The sequence below is a fragment of the Lolium rigidum genome, chromosome 3 (assembly GCF_022539505.1).
Source record: "Lolium rigidum isolate FL_2022 chromosome 3, APGP_CSIRO_Lrig_0.1, whole genome shotgun sequence".
NCBI classification, from domain to species: domain Eukaryota; kingdom Viridiplantae; phylum Streptophyta; class Magnoliopsida; order Poales; family Poaceae; genus Lolium; species Lolium rigidum.
This window is the reverse complement of record NC_061510.1, coordinates 67,551,434-67,568,734: the sequence shown is the minus strand read 5'-3', so window position 1 is coordinate 67,568,734 and position 17,301 is coordinate 67,551,434. Positions and strand designations below refer to the sequence as shown.

At 46.2% G+C, this 17,301-nt stretch overlaps 1 protein-coding gene across 1 annotated transcript; it reads left to right on the top strand.

Annotated features, from left to right (window-relative positions):
- Positions 1–13,434: 13,434 nt before the first annotated feature.
- Positions 13,435–17,301, top strand: LOC124694962 (translation initiation factor IF-2-like). Its single transcript, XM_047227881.1, has 10 exons — positions 13,435–13,636; positions 14,132–14,277; positions 14,329–15,167; positions 15,261–15,312; positions 15,413–15,490; positions 15,625–15,744; positions 16,265–16,363; positions 16,476–16,630; positions 16,789–16,854; positions 17,193–17,301. The coding sequence occupies exons 1-10, from the start codon at positions 13,435–13,437 to the stop codon at positions 17,299–17,301; spliced, it is 1,866 nt and encodes a 621-aa protein (XP_047083837.1).

Here is a 17,301-nt window from a genome sequence, read left to right as displayed (position 1 = left end):
TATCCGCATACTTATTCATGGTGCGCTTTTCGCCAGGTTTTGTTGCAAGATGGTTATCATATGCTCTTTTTCCAGCAGGGTGTGCTGAGCTTCAGTGGATAGTGTTGTCAGAGTGGGCAATGCTGTCAGTAAAGGGGGGGTACTCATAGAGGGCTTCAAAGGGAGACATTTTGATGGCAGTGTGGAAACTCGAATTATACCAAAATTATGCAGCCGGCAGCCATTCACTCCACTTCTTTGGTTCTTGGAATGCCATGCATCTGAGATACTATTCCATACATTGGTTTACTCTTTCAGTTTGCCCATCAGATTCTGGGTGATAAGTAGTGGAGAAGTGCAAGGAAATCTTCATTGCTGAGAATATTTCAGTCCATAATTTGCTGAGAAAAATTCTGTCTCTGTCTGTGATGATAATAGTAGGAGGGCCATGGAGTTTCAGAATGTTGTCCATGAATAATTGGGCAATATTTTGCACAGTATATGGGTGAGCTAGAGGGATGAAATGAGCATACTTGGTTAGTCTGTCCACTACCACCAATATGACATCTTTTCCATGGGATTTTGGTAGTCCTTCCACAAAGTCCATGCTGATGGCAGCCCATTTTGTTTCTGGAATTGGGAGAGGGTCCAGCAGGCCAGGGTAGTGCACTCGTTCAGTTTTTGAAATTTGACACACAGGATAGGCAGCTATTAGTTGTTCCAGGTGTTGCTTCATCTTAGGCTAGAAGAAGAGTTGTTTGAGTTTCTGATAAGTAACCCTGTTGCCTGAGTGACCCCCAATAGCTGAGGAATGAAAGGTATCAAATAGTTTCTTCCCGAGGTTAGTGGAGGAACCAATAACTATTCTTCCTTTGAATCTCAAGATTTCAGCTTGTACTATGTAGTTTGCATGACTGGTAGGGTTGATAGAAACTTCTTGTAGCAATTTGGAGCAGTCAGTGTCTCCTATGTAGGAGTTAGTGATATATGTTGCCCAGGTTGGTGTTGCTAGTGTGATGGCATTGCAAGTGGTTTGTTGAGTTGCTTCTGGGAGTGTGTGTTCCACAGGCTGGAATTTCCTTAACAGTGCATCTACTGCTCTATTTTCACACCCTTTTTTGTACTGGATGGAGAAATCGAATTCCAGTAGCTTCAACATTAGTTTGTGCTGTATTCCCTCCAAGAGTTTCTGGCTTTCTAGGTATTTTAGACTGCTTTGATCAGTTTTGATGATCAATTTGTTCCCCAGGAAGTAATGTCTCCACTTCTTCAGGGCTTCTAGTATAGCCATGGCCTCTTTTTCATATACAGATTTCTGTGCATTTGTAGGGCCCAAACATTTGCTGAAGTAGGCCAAGGGTCTTGACTGTTGCATGCGTACAGCTCCTAAACCAGTGTAGCAAGCATCGGTTTCTAAGATGAAAGGAAGCTTGAAATCAGGTAGTGCTAATAGTGGTGTCTGGGACATGACTTGCTTCAGCTGTTGGAAAGCCCTGTTTTGTTCAGAAGTCCACTGGTAGGCATTTTTCTTCAGGACAACATGCAATGGTTGACAGATGTGTGCATAACCAGGAATGAATCTTCTGTAGTAACCAGTGAGTCCCAGAAATCCTCTTAATTGTTTGATGCACTGAGGAACTGGCCAATTTTATAGTGTCTTGTATTTTGGATGGATCAGTGCCCACCCCTTTGCCAGAGATAATGTGTCCCAAGTATTCTATCTGTGGCTGCTCAAAGTGGCACTTGGAGATTTTTGCTTTGAGGTCATGCATTCTGAGAATGTCAAGCACGATCTTCAGGTGTTCTATGTGCTCTTCTTGTGATTTGCTGTATATGAGGATATCATCAAAAAATACAAGAACAAACTGTCTCAGGTATTTTGAGAATATGGTGTTCATCAGCTCCTGGAAGGTAGCAGGTGCATTGCACAAGCCAAAGGGCATTACCAGATACTCATAGTGCCCCAGATGTGTGGAGAATCCATTCTTGTGTATGTCTGCCTCATGCATTCTTATCTGATGGTATCCAGATTTTAAATCAAATTTGGAGAAAATGATTGCTCCTTGTAGTTCATCCAGTAAATCCTCTATGACAGGAATGGGAAATTTGTTCTTAGTCGTTAAGGCATTGAGAGCTCTGAAATCCACACAGAGTCGCCAAGATTTATCCTTTTTTCTAACCAATATCACAGGAGAGGAAAAAGGGCTTTTGCTTAGCCGAATTTTCTTATGCTTTAACATTTCCTTGATCACCTGTTCAACAACATTCTTCTGGCTGTGTGACGTCCTGTAGGGCCTGATGTTAGGTGGTTTGGCATCAGGTAACAAGGGAATTTGATGATCACAATCTCTTGGTGGTGGCAGACCAACCGGTGGCTGGAAAATATCCTGAAATTGGTGCAAGAGGACCTTGACTGGCTCAGACACTAGTGACTGCATTTCTTCAGTTTCGACAGTTTCAGTGTGCACACTGTAGAGCCAGTACCCTGAGGCACCTTTAGCAATCAACTTGTTGCATTGCTCCGAGGAAATAAGGAGCTTGTCTGTGGGGAAGAGGTGATCCTTGAGTGTAAGAACCTTGCCATCTACTCCAATTGTGAGTTGCCTCTTGAGGAAATCAAAGGTGACAGGGTTGTGCTGCTTGAACCAGTTGACCCCCAGAATAATATCTGCTCCTTGTAGCTCCAATATTTTGAAATTGGTGGTGAATTTATGGCCTTATATACTGAATTGGCAGTTATAAGTTGTAGCAGTAGAGGATAGAGTGCCACCACCAGCTACTTTGACTTTCCTCTGTTTGGTTAATGGAATGTTGTAAGTTTGAGCAAACTTCATGTCCATGAATCTGTCAGTACTGCCCGTATCAGCTAATGCAACTACTGTGGCTTGCTTCATTCTCAGCAATAGAGATATTGTGGAGTCACCAGGACATCCAGTGTAAGCTGCAGAAGATATATTCATTAGCTGTTCTTGTGCTTCTGGTGCCTCAGGGGCTGCCTCTATTGGTGGTGCTGGCTGCATGTCAACAGGGTGTAGTTGCACTTCCTCTGCAGCAGGTATTTCCACATCTGGCTCATTGCCTTGCATTTCGATTACCTGTAAAGCCCTGATCATGGGTTGGCATTTGTGACCAATGATCCAATTCTCTGGATAGTACCAGCATTTGCATGGCTCCCTAACTCTGTCATTTGCTGCCCTGTTTCTGTTGTCTCTGGGTAGAATAGGTCTGTTTTGTTGGGGAAGAGCTCGAGCTGGTGCAATGAATTGTCCGGGACGTCTGGCAGCAGAGTTAGAGGTTTTTCATATTGCTTGGCATACCAATATGCAGATAACAGGGATTCAGGTTTTTGGCATTGCACCTGGTGCTTAATATTTTCCTTCAGTCCACTGATAAAACGGTCGACAAAGAGGTCTTGGGGTAAGTAATCCCCTTTCCCTCCTCATTTGAATCATCCATGTTTCATATGAATCAATATATGCATTGACTGTTGTCACCTGCTTGAGTAACTGCAGTTGATCCATAGTATCATTTGAGACTGCATCAGGAAAGCGGTCGATGAGCACTTGACTGAGCTGTTCCCATGACAGCGTGTGCAAGTTCAGACCAGAGGTACTGATTTTTGCTTGTCCCCTTATATGTGCCAGGCCCCATTTCACTCTGTGTTCTGTCGGGATATTGACCAATTCCAGAATATCCTCACACTCAAGCAACCACGCTCTTGGGGCTTCACCTAGAAAAATAGGCAATTCGAAATGTGGTGTATGCAAGTGCACCTCATAATTGGTTTGGGTCTGTTGTGGGTGAGGAAATCGCTGAGGAGGTTGTGGTTGTGTGTAGGTGGGATGGTTTTGCTGGGTTTGGTATGTGGTAGGAATCTGTGGTGGTGGCTGTTGTGTGAGAGGAGGGGGTGGTAGTTGTTGGGTTTGGCTGAAAGGTGGATGATATTGTTGTGGGTAATATGGGTTTTGGCTGGTGTTGGGGATGGAGGAGGGGTGTGTTTGTTGGTACATTTGTGGGTGGGTGTTTGGGTTTGAGACTTGGTGGATGTGATGGATCGGTGGTGGTGTGGTGTGTATGATGGAGGTAGCGACGAGCGGTGCAGTGTATGTGTAAACTGGCGGCGTGGGTGGTGCAAAGGTTGTGGCTTTAGGTGGGTAGGTTGGGTGAGGCAGGTTCTCCGGCGTCAAGGCGCCAAATTGGGGTGGTGTTGGAAGGATGGTGACCGGGGTTGGTGCCGGCGTGGTGACCTCCAAGATCGGAGACAGGGAGACGTGGGACAGTGGTGGTGGCGTGGAAAGGAGGTGGCTTTGGGTGGTGGCTGGGTTGGTGGCGAGGCTGGGGAGGGAGGAGGGTGCAATCCCGGCGGCGCTAGCGTACGGCATAGACGTACACAAAGCAGCCAGCATCTGAGTCATACGGGACTGATACGTCTCAAACGTATCTATAATTTCTTATGTTCCATGCTACTTTATTGATGATACTCACATGTTTTATACACACTTTATGTCATATTTATGCATTTTCCGGCACTAACCTATTAACAAGATGCCGAAGAGCCAGTTGTTGTTTTCTGTTGTTCTTGGTTTCAGAAATCCTAGTAAGGAAATATTCTCGGAATTGGACGAAATCAACGCCCAGGGTCTTATTTTTCCACGAAGCTTCCAGAAGACCGGAGGAGATACGAAGTGGGGCCACGGGGCGCCGACACAACAGGGCAGCGCGGCCAAGGCTGGGGCCGCGCGGCCCTGGCGTGTGGGGCCCTCGTGACGCCCCCTGACCTACCCTTTCGCCTACTTATAGCCTTCGTCGAGAAAACCCCAGTACCGAGAGCCACGATACGGAAAATCTTCCAGAGACGCCACCGCCGCCAATCCAATCTCGGGAGATTCAGGAGATCGCCTCCGGCACCCTGCCGGAGAGGGGAATCATCTCCCGGAGGACTCTTCATCGCCATGATCGCCTCCGGATCAATGTGTGAGTAGTTCACCCCTGGACCATGGGTCCATAGCAGTAGCTAGAAAATCGTCTTCTCCTCATTGTGCTATCATTGTTGGATCTTGTGAGCTGCCTAACATGATCAAGATCATCTATCTGTAATGCTACATGTTGCGTTTGTTGGGATCCGATGAATATGGAATGCTATGTTATGTTGATTATCAATCTATCATATATGTGTTGTTTAAGATCTTGCATGCTCTCCGTTGCTAGTAGAGGCTCTGCCAAGTCGTTACTTGTAACTCCAAGAGGGAGTATTTATGCTCGATAGTGGGTTCATGCCTCCATTAAATGCGGGACGAGTGACGAGAAAGTTCTAAGGTTGTGGATGTGTTGTTGCCACTAGGGATAAAACATCAATGCTTTGTCTAAGGATATTTGTGTTGATTACATTACGCACCATACTTAATGCAATTGTTTGTTGTTTGCAACTTAATACTTGGAAGGGTGCGGACGCTAACCTGAAGGTGGACTTTTTAGGCATAGATGCATGCTGGATAGCGGTCTATGTACTTTGTCGTAATGCCAATTGAATTTCACACTACTCATCATAACATGTATGTGCATTGTCATGCCATCTTTATTTGTCAATTGCCCAACTGTAATTTGTTCACCCAACATGCTTATTCTTATTGGAGAGACACCACTAGTGAATCGTGGACCCCGGTCCATTCTTTACATCGAATACAATCTACCGCAATACTCGTTCTTCTCGTTCTCTGCAAACATTATCATCCACACTATACATCTAATCCTTTGTTACAGCAAGCCGGTGAGATTGACAACCTCACTGTTAAGTTGGGGCAAAGTATTTTGGTTGTGTTGTGCAGGTTCCACGTTGGCGCCGGAATCCCTGGTGTTGCGCCGCACTACACTCCGCCACCATCAACCTTCAACGTGCTTCTTGACTCCTACTGGTTCGATAACCTTGGTTTCTTACTGAGGGAAAACTTGCTGCTGTACGCATCACACCTTCCTCTTGGGGTTCCCAACGGGCGTGTGCTTGACGCGTCATCAGGGACATCTCACCTTGCATCGCGGTCAAGGTTGCGGACGTGTCGGCAGCGGATTGCTCGTGCTTGTCCAGGCGGCGGCGGATGACGCGGACCTCGCGTGGGAGCCGGTCCATGCGTTGCTCATCCTCCTGATCATCTTCCTCCGTCGTGGCGGCGCGGCCCTCGCCACGGGCGCGGCGGTCGCAAGACGCAGATCACGATCTGGTGTCCGATGGCATGGTGGTGGGAGTTGGGGTAGGAGGGAGGGTATCGTGGTGGAGCTAGGGAAGGGAGGGTGGTTGTTGACTCGCTCTGATACCACCTTGTCAGGACCCGGGAGATCCTGACGGCATCGACAGGAGAGGGGGAAGAAGGGGAGCTCCGGCGGCTCGGATCTACGCATCTACGACATGGTAAAGTAAACAAGACAAGCAAAATAATTTAGGGTTTCTGTTAGCGTGCCTCCCATCCTCCCACTCCTGCCCTTTTATAACCGAACAGCAGGACCACGCAGATTACAGGTATGTGCTTATTACAACCATAAACACACTTAACGCGCGAAAGTAGCGGTTCAAAAAGGTAAAGGCATCCTAGCCGTTGATTGTCTCAGAGGGTGATCCAGGACGTTCGTTGTTGATGAAGCGTCGCTGTCGTTGACGGTTCCTGACAAGTCCGTCCTCCTAGCCGCCAACTTGATAAAACATCATCACATCACGGAAATTCAACAGGAATCGTGAGTTTTAGGATTAGTCACATGGCGCTGGATTGGTTTTGCTATCTAATCTTTTCGCCTGATCTATGATTTTTCTCATGGCAAATGTTTGAACTCTTACAGTTCTGATAGAAGTGATGCAATTTATAAAGCTTTGTTTTATGGAGGTGGCGTTCAGTGATGAACCTATGGTATTTCTGTCGATTTTTGTGAAAACAGGTAATTCATTTGCTCCAGCCTAAAAATGTACTATCATCTCTGCTGCCCTTTACAACTGTCCGATTTTTTTTTCCATAATTTTCCCCACAGCAAAGTGCTTTTGGGTGCAGAAATTTTTCATTTTCAGTAGATTAGTTACTTTGTCATTGTTCTCATTTGATGGCATTATAGGGTGTAGCAATTGTTAATTGGTGGTTCAACAAAAGGATTAAAATGTCTTATCCAGATTCTTATAGCAAGTTGGTGTGTTGTCTTATACATGTAGCACCCTGGTTAATCAAGTGGCACTGTGTTTTGCAGCCATCATTTCGATATCTGTGGTGGCGTAATACATATCTACTATCAAATTAATTGTTTATGGTCTTCTGTTGATTGAATTCGTTTTTAGACAGTTAGTGGCAGGAAGTTAACACCCCGGATGCCCGAAACAAAGTTGCATCTAATTTGTGCATCATGGAGTAAGAGCAGGAGGGTGTTTCTTCACAAAGTGAGTACCCCTGTTAAAATTTTCTGATTCTTTTCTTGAACATATTGGTCTGTTATTTTAGTAAACATGACACTTAATATTTTTAAATAAAATATCATCATTTTTTATTATCCATCTAGCTTTTTTCTTGGATGACTCAGCAAGTTGGCTAAGTGGTATAGTCATTGGACTTTTTTTTTGGAGCAACCGGCAGGAGCACTGCCTTTTCATTAAGCAAGAGGGAAAAATGAACCAAACTATACATAGAAGTGATGGGTTCGATGCATGGAAAACAAAAAAAAATCTATCGCAAAGATGAATAAATTCAAGATCCAATCTATGGAAAAGCCAAGATCTAATCAATGAGATCGGAGCAACGAGATAGATGAGAACTAACCCTCGTAGATCCAAAGCCTTAACGAGATCATCTCGTGGTTGATGTAGACGATCGTTCCGGTGCTGCAATCCGACAACACTTTCGTACTCGGTCGCACGTACGGTGTCGATGAAGTACTTCATCTCCTCGTGCCAGTGGGCAGCGGAGGTGGTAGATCCCCTCGGAATCCCAGCAGCACGACGGCGTGGTGGTGGTGGTGGAGGAGAAGATCCTGCAGGGCTTCACCAAGCCGGTGCAGGAATATAGTGGAGGAAGAGAGAGTGCGGCTAGGGTTGGAAGGAAGGGTGCAGCCAAGAGCAGCCTTAATGTGTTTATTCCTCTCCATGGGGTCCTCTATATATAGGCTCAAGGGATGCCCCAATTCGCTTGGCTTAGCAATGTGGGACTAAAGAACAGGTAAAGTGGCGCGCACGCAAACGCGCAACGGACAGAAAAAACTGGCCGGCCGATCGGTCGCGAGGCGTCCAAGCCTTGGCCTGGCCGCCGTGGCTCCCAGCGCCCCACGCCAAGACATCCTCATGTCTTGGATCCCATCCGAGACTCCGACCAACATTCGCTCTCCATCTCATATTCCGAATCTACTTGTACGCCATCGAACCTTAACCGCGTCACCCTACGGTTCGTGAACTATGCAGACATGATCGAGACTCCTCTCCGATCAATAACCAATAGCGGGACCTGGATATCCATAATGGCTCCCACACATTCAGCGATAACTTAGTGATCGATTGAACCATTAACATACGATACCGATTCCCTTTGTCGTGCGATACTTTACTTGTCCGAGGTTTGGTCATCGGTAGGTAACAAAATAAATTTGTGAATATTGTTTTCGTACCTCTTTATTTCTTTGATTATTCGTTCTCTCGCTGACAATTTTGTGGATGTACTCGCAAACGTAGTATCCACGTAGATTAGTCCCCTCTGGTTGTTGCGGGCATTTTTGTACAAGAACAGGGGCGGAGCCAGAATCATCCCATGGCTGGTGCTAATACTGGTTTAGTGGTGCTACTAATCTAGATTTTTCATATTTATAGTGTTGAAATTGAAGGCATGTGTGTGACACTGCAGCTGTTGGACTGGTGCTACAGCACCGGTAGCACCATGCCCAGATCCGCCCCTGTACAAGAATATAGTTCAATGAAACAATAATAAGTATGATAAAGGTGTGTGGCCCTAGGTAGTACTACTTACTTTGTTCGCACGCCATATCAGCTTCGGTTTCCATTCATGGGACCGATCTTCCTTGATGAACGTTTTCCATACACTGTCCGACAAAAAAAAATGCATGAGTTATCAATTAGTTGATATCAGGAAATTAACGAAAAGACCGATGGGAATTAAAATTACTTTTTGAGCATAAAAAAAACCGTCTTGTATAGTATAGCCTCTTTATTTTGTGAGTCAAAGACTTCAACCTCTTCTTCGTACATTTTAATGACGATAAGAATAAAGTAAAACCTACGCACGTTTAAATATGCACTGTCATATATATATAAGTCATCAGTTAAAATTTAAACTTCTCGTGAGCAAAATAGAACGTTATTAATTTCGGCACTCAACTTGTCAAACGCTCGATCACTCTTTTTTTTGAAAAAAAGAGTGATCGAGCGTTTGACAAGTAAAAAAAGAGTGATCGAGCGTTTGACAAGTTGTCTGACTGGTCGTATCACAATATATGGCATTCAGCTAGACTGCTAAACGAACAGGCATAGAAGCATCGAGCCATCAGCCATGTAGTTCGGCCACTACGAGTTCAGTAACACGGCGATAGGGAAAGACCATCGATCATCGCACGCTGCAGGGTGCGCGGCACACATCGTCTCTAGCTGCCTCCTCGCCGGGGGCCGCCAAGAAACGCGCGCTTGATCTTCCCGATGAGCACCTTCGGCACGGCGAGCCAGCCCCCGGCCGGGCTCCGCGGCGCCGCCGGCCGCCTCGCGCCGTCCCCACCATGCAGCAGCAGCCGGTTCAGCCGCGCCACCATCGCGTTGAGCTCGAAGGAGTCGTACAGCGTGCTCCGCTGCTGCACCACGCTCCGCCCGACGCCGACACTGGGGCCATCCCGAACGCCGGTGCTTATGGGCGCCGCCATCGGCGCAACGCCGCGCCCATCAGCAGCAGCACGCCACGGTTCGTCCGGGAACATGCCCGGCCGCGCGAGCCGTGCTTGCGACGAGGCCGGCCGGAAGAGCTCTTTTTGCCTGTTGGCTCGCGCGTGTGCAGGCGCCGGGTGCCGATCACAAAGAACGAGCTGGCGTGGGTTTTGACGTTGCGAGGCGTCGACTCCCAGGAGAAGCCGCCCCGAGAGCAGAAAGCAAGAAGAGTCCAAGCAAGCAGGCCATACATAGAAAATGAGAAATCGGTATGTCCCGTGCACCGGCCCCACATTCTCTTCTGTATATACTTTTTGTGTAAGGCATATTTCCCCTCATGCCACCTATTAAATTGAGATCTAAAACTAAAATGTCCGTAAATTCAAAAAAAAAATGTCCGTAAATTTTTGAACCATAATTCTAATTTATGAATCGTTTCAATATTTGAGTTTTTAATGAAAGGAGCTACAAAAGAAGACTAATATGTATATTTTGATAATTTTTAAAAATCGATTTTCGAAACACAATAAAACTTAGTGAAACTTGATGATATTTTTCCTAGAAACAATTTGTTTGCACTCTGTATCGAACTTGGTTTATTATACTTGGAAAATATTTGACATTATCTAAGAATTCAGTATATACTGAACACAATTTGTATCAAGTTTTAACGAGTTTCATTGTGTATCATCACGTTTCATTGTGTTTTAGAATTAAAAATTGATTTTTTTAAAATATTTTTACGGTTATTTAAAATAAATCATCGAAACAAATACAAGAGGTAGGATATATTCCAATACATATGGCTCTTTAAAATTCAACAATATAAATTAAATCAATGTATTAGAAATGACACACCAGGTACTAGTATGGGTAGGCTACATGCAAAGATTATTTTGATGTGTAAATCTCAAAGCAAACATAGTAGAAAGAGGGGCAGATATGTCCCGTGCATGGGACATATGCTCCTCTCGAGCCATCATAAACAAATAGTAACCCAACAACTTAAGTTATATGAAGCATGGCAATTTTACCAGGGGCGCGGGTACCCACGGCTATAGTACCCTATGAGAAGGATATGGGCATATTTTGGGTTTGTTTGGTTTTTGCCTTGGATAACCCCGCCAATGCAAGGGCAGCTAAAATATTGGCGCAACTTTTTGCCGCCCACGACTTGCCAACGCGTTGGCGTCAAATCGCACCGCATAGCTGAAGCTAGCATGAGCTCGCCAAATAATGGGCTCCAGTTCAAACCATGGCCAAGCAGATGGTCAAAGCTAATTATTTGGCTTGGCAGCCTCGGGCTCCCATCCAAACACACCATTTATACCCATGGTAGTGCTCATAAGTCATAACTACCCATTAATTCATGGGTAGGCTGCCGCTATAGCCTTCTACCTAGGGCCAATGGAGCGGCCGCCATGGGCCCTCCAAAAGTAGGGTTTCTGGCCCAGGTATTAGTGCAACTCTATCCTTCTTCCCCTCGGAAAAATATGATCTCCACTTCTCCTCTGCACTCGCGACTCGTCTCCTCCCAGCTCCCTCAGTTTCTCCAATCAAAATAGTGCGGCCACCCTTCACATTCTGAGGTTGCCGCAACCCATTAATGGACACAAATGGTGTTATTTTGTTTCCCAATCAACTCTCTTTCCATCCTTAACATTCGAGGCAGTACTGCATCAGAGATGTGAGATGGTATGTCTCTCACATCCCCTAATCCCACCACCTCAATTGATTCGTCGCTAGCCTGTTAAAATGGAATGTATCCATGGCTCTATTAGCTTCACATATCTCCAATTCTTCTCTTCTTAGGTCTATCCTTGAGGTCTTCAACTCTTCAAGCTTTCATTGGATCCGATCTAAGAGTGAGCGGTCAGCACATAAGGAGGAGAAGAAGAGGCGGCTTAGTGTTGTAGGCTACAAATCAAGGAACCTAAATCAACATTTTACAACATCAAGCCATATACCCATATCCAGGTGCTTCAGAAATCCTTCACTAATTTTGCACTAATCATTGTTTATTAGTAAATATCACACTATTGCTACAAAGTTTGATCCCATCAGATTATTTTTATAGCTTCATCATTGGGTGTTGTTGTTTCTTGTATTGACTGTTTTCTGCAAAATTGTTTTGGTCATTTGGTGATATGTCTTCCAAAAAATAATCAGTTAATGATAAAAGAAGGAGAAAAAACAGAGATGAACGTAAAGATCCCAAATAGGATCAATAGACAAAAACAGTTTAGAGCTTGCGGATGAATTGATGGTCTCTTTGTGGCACACAGAAGATTGATATTTTGTAGAAATACATTGTTCCCTTACTATCATGATGTAGTTCTCCAACCTTACAAATAAATAATTTGTGGTGTGAGTTTTGTAATTCAGATACCATCAACATATGTTATGTAATGGATTTGTTTAGAAATACTATGCATTTTAAACTTTTTTTTGTCAACAAGGACCCTTTTTCGTCATCTCTCCCCAAGACCCTGAGTTAAATGATAATTGAGAAAATTAACCAGTTTTAAAAGCTCAAGTAAGACAATGACTATTTACTATTTATAAACATCAATATTGAGCAGACATTTTCTAGATCGGATGAATCAGGAGTTGCCACGTGCTAAGTTAAAATGATGGTAGTTATCAACCATCACCGATCGAACAATAGAATGGCTAGCAAATCATTCCCTCCATGTTATGAAATCCTAGTGTTGGCTCCTGATAAAGTACCTCTTTTTAACTTTAACCAAGTTTAGCCACTTTGCTCAACGTAATCTCCTCTGAGGCTGAATTTGGGTATATATGGATGCCACGTACTTCCTGGGATGGAAAAATTTAGAGTTCTCACGAGTGAAACAAATATTGTGGAAGTATGAAATTCCTTGTCACTTTTGTAAAGTTGATCCCTCGAGGCTTCAAAAAGGGCAACTTCCGTTTTTTGCGAGTAGCAGCACGGGAAGAGCACTTACTTTTGTTCATTTTGTTTCCGTAGAGTGGCAAAGAAATCCATGGAGGCGGGGTGGATCTTAGCCCGCGTTGGCGGTAGGTCCGTTCCCCTGGTTCTTAGGGTTTTAGTTTGTCGGGACGGTGCTCAGGTGGCGGTGGCGTCTTCTCCAATAAATCCTCCCTGGTTTCAGCCCCATCTCAACAGCGACGTCGGGCAGTTTGTGGGTGTGGCGTGGTTCTTGAGGATTTCTTCTAGATGGGGGATCTCTGGATCTTCATGGAGCTTCATCTGTGGTCCAGGCCATCTCAGGAAGGAGCAGCAGCGGCGACGCGCCGTCGACACGGTCTGGAGGTTGAAGACGGGAAGCATCTCAGAATTTTTCTTATAATTTTTATTTGTATTGAGGTGCTTTATATTGTTCGATGTTTCTCTTAGGTTCTATTCGCAAAAAAGGGCAAAAACCAGTGTAACAAAAAAAAAGGTTCCCCTTAGAAAATATCAGTGCAAGATTGAAATGGTGTAAATGTGAGATGCGTCGACGTTGGCTTGCTTCGTTTGTGGCCAACCCAAGTTAAGTGACGCTAAAATAGCCAAGTTCAGCTTTCAAGTGGCTTAGAGCAGAGCCAAAATGTTGGCATGCCTGGAGGGCCTTAAAACCATTCATCTACATTACTGTGAAAGGGCAGTGTTAGAAAGTGATTGTCTACGTGTGGTGCAAACGCTGACAAGTGATGAGCGGAACATATCACAATTTTGGAGTATCATCCTGGATGCTAAGGGGCTGTTGTGGGCTTTTGACCATATTTCTGTTAGAAAGGTAGCTCGGGAGTGTAATGGTGTTGCTCATATACAGCTTAGCGCAGCTAGGGAGAGGTGGTTCTAGAGGCTCTCTTAGTGGATCTGTCCCAACCGATGTGTTGGCGGCTCTCCAAAACGATTGTAAGAACGCTTTGTAATGCTGTCGCAACAGGTTTTTTTCGCACTCTTTTCCTTACCAGGGTAGCTATGGGGACTGGAAGGTTTTTAATGAGGCGACCTGTTTGCTAATATACGTGTTTCTTACTTCAAAAAAAAGAAATTCATTGTTTTTCAAAAATCCACATCCGCTTGCTGTTTTATATTTCCACCGTCACTGACAGCGGGCCCAGGTCATTGCCACGGGAGCAAGGCAACACCCGGATCAAGTGCGGAAACGACTCATCGAGCGGAGCGTGTTGGATTGGAACCAAAACTAGCCGTTAGGCTCCTCGGCCCCAACGATCCCCTTTTTCCTTCTCTTCCTCTCCCTTCCATTTCCGATCTCCCCCCATCCCCACCCAAACAAGCAAAACTCCCCAAATTCACACCACGATTCCAAACCCTAGCCATGGCGACCGGGGCGGCGGCGAAGACTCCGACCAAGCTATCGACCCTGCCGGCGACGGCGAGGACCCCCGCCAAGCACCCGGCCCCGTCGGCGCCCAAGACCCCGGCCAAGCCCGCGTCCTCAGCCGCCGCCGCCACGGCCAAGACCCCGTCCAAGTCCGTCTCCCGCGCGCGGCCCGCGCAGGCCTCCGAGAACTCCGACCCCAACATCCTCGCCTCCCCTCCCCCGCCGCCGTCCAAGCCCGCCGCCAGGGCCAAGACTCCGTCCAGGTCCGTCTCCCGCGCGCGCCCCTCGCAGGCCTCCGAGAACTCCGACCCCAACGCCCTTGCCTCCCCTCCCCCGCCGCCGTCCAGGGCCCCGACCACCGCCACCGCCACCGCCTCCGTCCGGCGGAGGCGCCGCACGCTCGCCCCCGTCCCGCCGCCGCCGGCCCCGCAGCGCCGGTTCCTCGTCGCGAAGAAGGGCGCGCATCGGCGTCGCCACAACAACAACAACACCGGCGACGCGGGCGCGTTCGACTTCGACAAGTGCCGCGAGGCCGCGCGCGAGGCGCTGCGCGCGTCGCAGGAGGAGTTCTTCCTCAAGGAGCGCCAGGCGTCCGCCACCGCCGATGACCAACCCAAAAAGGAGGAGGAGGAGGGAGCGGCCCAAGAGGAGGCACACGCTGCCGCCGTCGAGGAAGCAGAGGAAGGGGACGCGGCCGGACTGGAGGGGAGCAGCAAGGTGAGGGCGATCCGGAGCAGGGTGATGGCCAAGGCGCTGACCAGCGTGCCGGACTCCGGGTCCGGCCGCGTCAGGCACCTCGTGGACGCATTCGAGAGCCTACTCTCCATCTCCGGCGCCACCGCCGACACCGAGCGGGCCGGCGAGGAGGCGTGGGCGCTGCCGGGGCTGCAGCCGTGGAAGGAGGGCGCTGACGCGGTGTTCTCCTCGGCCGATTTCCTGGACCTGGGGCCGACCAGGCTCTGCAGCTCACTCGACGGCAAGAGCAACAGGTCAGTTAGTACCGACGAACCAGCGGGACAACGGATTGTATTTAGACTGTTGCTGATGCAGTGTGTTGATCAGAGTTCGTTTCCTCTTTTCAGATCCAGCTGGGACAGCCAGGCTACCACCGGAGGCCGCAGGAGCCGGCGGAACGTAAGGATGAAATAGCTTCTGTTATGCTCTAGAGTAGATCATGTTTTACTATCTGTGCCCTCTAAATCCAGTGCCCATTTTGTGCTCTGTGATTTGGCAGTCATCTGAGTCGCTAAGGAGCAGCTGGAACAGGAAGCTCAAGGTCACTAGCCAGCACCCTTTCAAGCTCAGAACAGAGGTGAGTAACAAAACATTTTGGCTGGTGGTTCTGTTTGTTAGGAGGCGAGTCCATAGTAGTTGTAGATTCAGTACTCAAAATGATCTGTACTTATATTGCTATGTTGGATCGCGCGTGAATTGTTTTATAAACAGCAACGAGGAATGGCAAAAAAGCAGCAGTTCATTCAGAAAGTGCAGGAAATGCTCGTTGAGGATGAAAAGAAGCGCATACATATCGCTCAAGGACTTCCATGGACAACAGATGAGCCTGAGGTTTGTTACTTTGTAATGTTGTATTGCTTAATTTTCTTGAATACTGCCCGCCCTGCAGTAGCATTCTGTCCTATACCTTGGAAGGAAGATAAGTTTGTTGTAAAACTAGATTGAAGATTGTTGTTTGTGTACAATTGTTATTATGGAAACAGGCTAGTTCTTTGTATATCCTAATTTTCTTGAACACACACCTGCATTAGCATTTTGTTCAATACCTTGGAAGGATGATAAATCCACCAGATTGAAGGTTGTTTCTTGTGCATGTTTTGACTGTTCTTTTAGCAACAGGGTAGTTCTTGGAGTTAGCAAAATTGGCATAATGTGAGATTTACAGAATTTGATCCTTAGCACATACTAGCTATGAAGGAAGATCGATTACCAATGGATCTTTGTTTGATAACAGAAATATTTGCATAATATTTAGACCGTGCTTTCTGTCGAAGCACTATGATGGTAGCTTTCTGTAGTTCAGAGCTTAACAAGTGATATTGTCATAACATTGTATCTCTATTTTCATTAGTGCTTGATAAAGCCACCGGTCAAGGAAAGGACTGAGCCAGTTGACCTCGTTCTCCATAGTGATGTCCGAGCAGTTGAACGTGCTGGATTCGATCAATACGTAAGCCTCCTTACAAGTTAATTATACATTGCATATGTATGAACTCTTAATTTCGATAGAACTGGTGTGTTACCTTTATCATTATATTAACTATGGATGTTTGAGAATATAGGTATCCGAGAGGACCAAGTACGCTGAGCAACTAAGGCTGGAGCGGGAGCAACAAGAGAAGCTGGAGGAGGAAGAAATGATCAGGCAGTTGAGGAAAGAGCTTGTTCCCAAAGCACAGCCAATGCCATATTTTGATCGGCCATTCGTCCCAAAAAGGTGAATCCTGGTCTTTTGTGAAACTCATAGATGAAACATTTCAATTTTAACTCAACCATTGCACCACTGATTCGATATTATCTGTCTAGATTTCTGTAGTTCAGAGTTGACCTGTTACAAAGTAACTAACTCTTAATTTTACCTCTGCTTGTTTAAAGGTCCACAAAGGGCATAACAATTCCAAAGGAGCCAAACTTTCATCTCCGGCCTGAAAGGTTGTCATGGTGAGTTTTTATGGTCCAAGGCTGACTAAACAGACACTATAATAGAGATGTCCACAAAATATAAAAAGTAATTACATGTGATATGAAGTTTATGGTTCCGTTCTGTATTGCACTTCCATATCATTCATCGTTAACTATTTTTATGTTCCATGTATTATATTTATATGGCCTTATAGTATATCATGTAATTAAATGTGCTCATAGTTTGTGGCCCAAATTACCGCCGAAGAATGATATGGAAAAAGATTGACTGGAATGCATGGCGTATTTCATTGTTCTTAATAATCTCTATACAAAGCATGCTCACCATGCTTGGTTATGTGAATGAATGCTGACAGTTACTATCGACAGCGATGCATGGTCAACGGAAAGCTGAAGACTTCAGCCCATCAGCGACATGAACATCAACCGCATCTACGAAGCACCGAAGAGCATCAACACGCATGA

What these genes read in the sequence shown, in the direction of transcription:
- LOC124694962 (XM_047227881.1), top strand. Translation starts at nt 13,435, where the DNA reads ATGTTGGCATGCCTGGAGGGCCTTAAAACCATTCATCTACATTACTGT. An exon ending in CGTCGGCGCCCAAGACCCCG is followed by an intron (nt 14,278 to 14,328) that starts GCCAAGCCCGCG and finishes ACCCCGTCCAAG; the next exon opens with TCCGTCTCCCGCGCGCGGCC. An exon ending in CGGCCTGAAAGGTTGTCATG is followed by an intron (nt 16,855 to 17,192) that starts GTGAGTTTTTAT and finishes GAATGCTGACAG; the next exon opens with TTACTATCGACAGCGATGCA.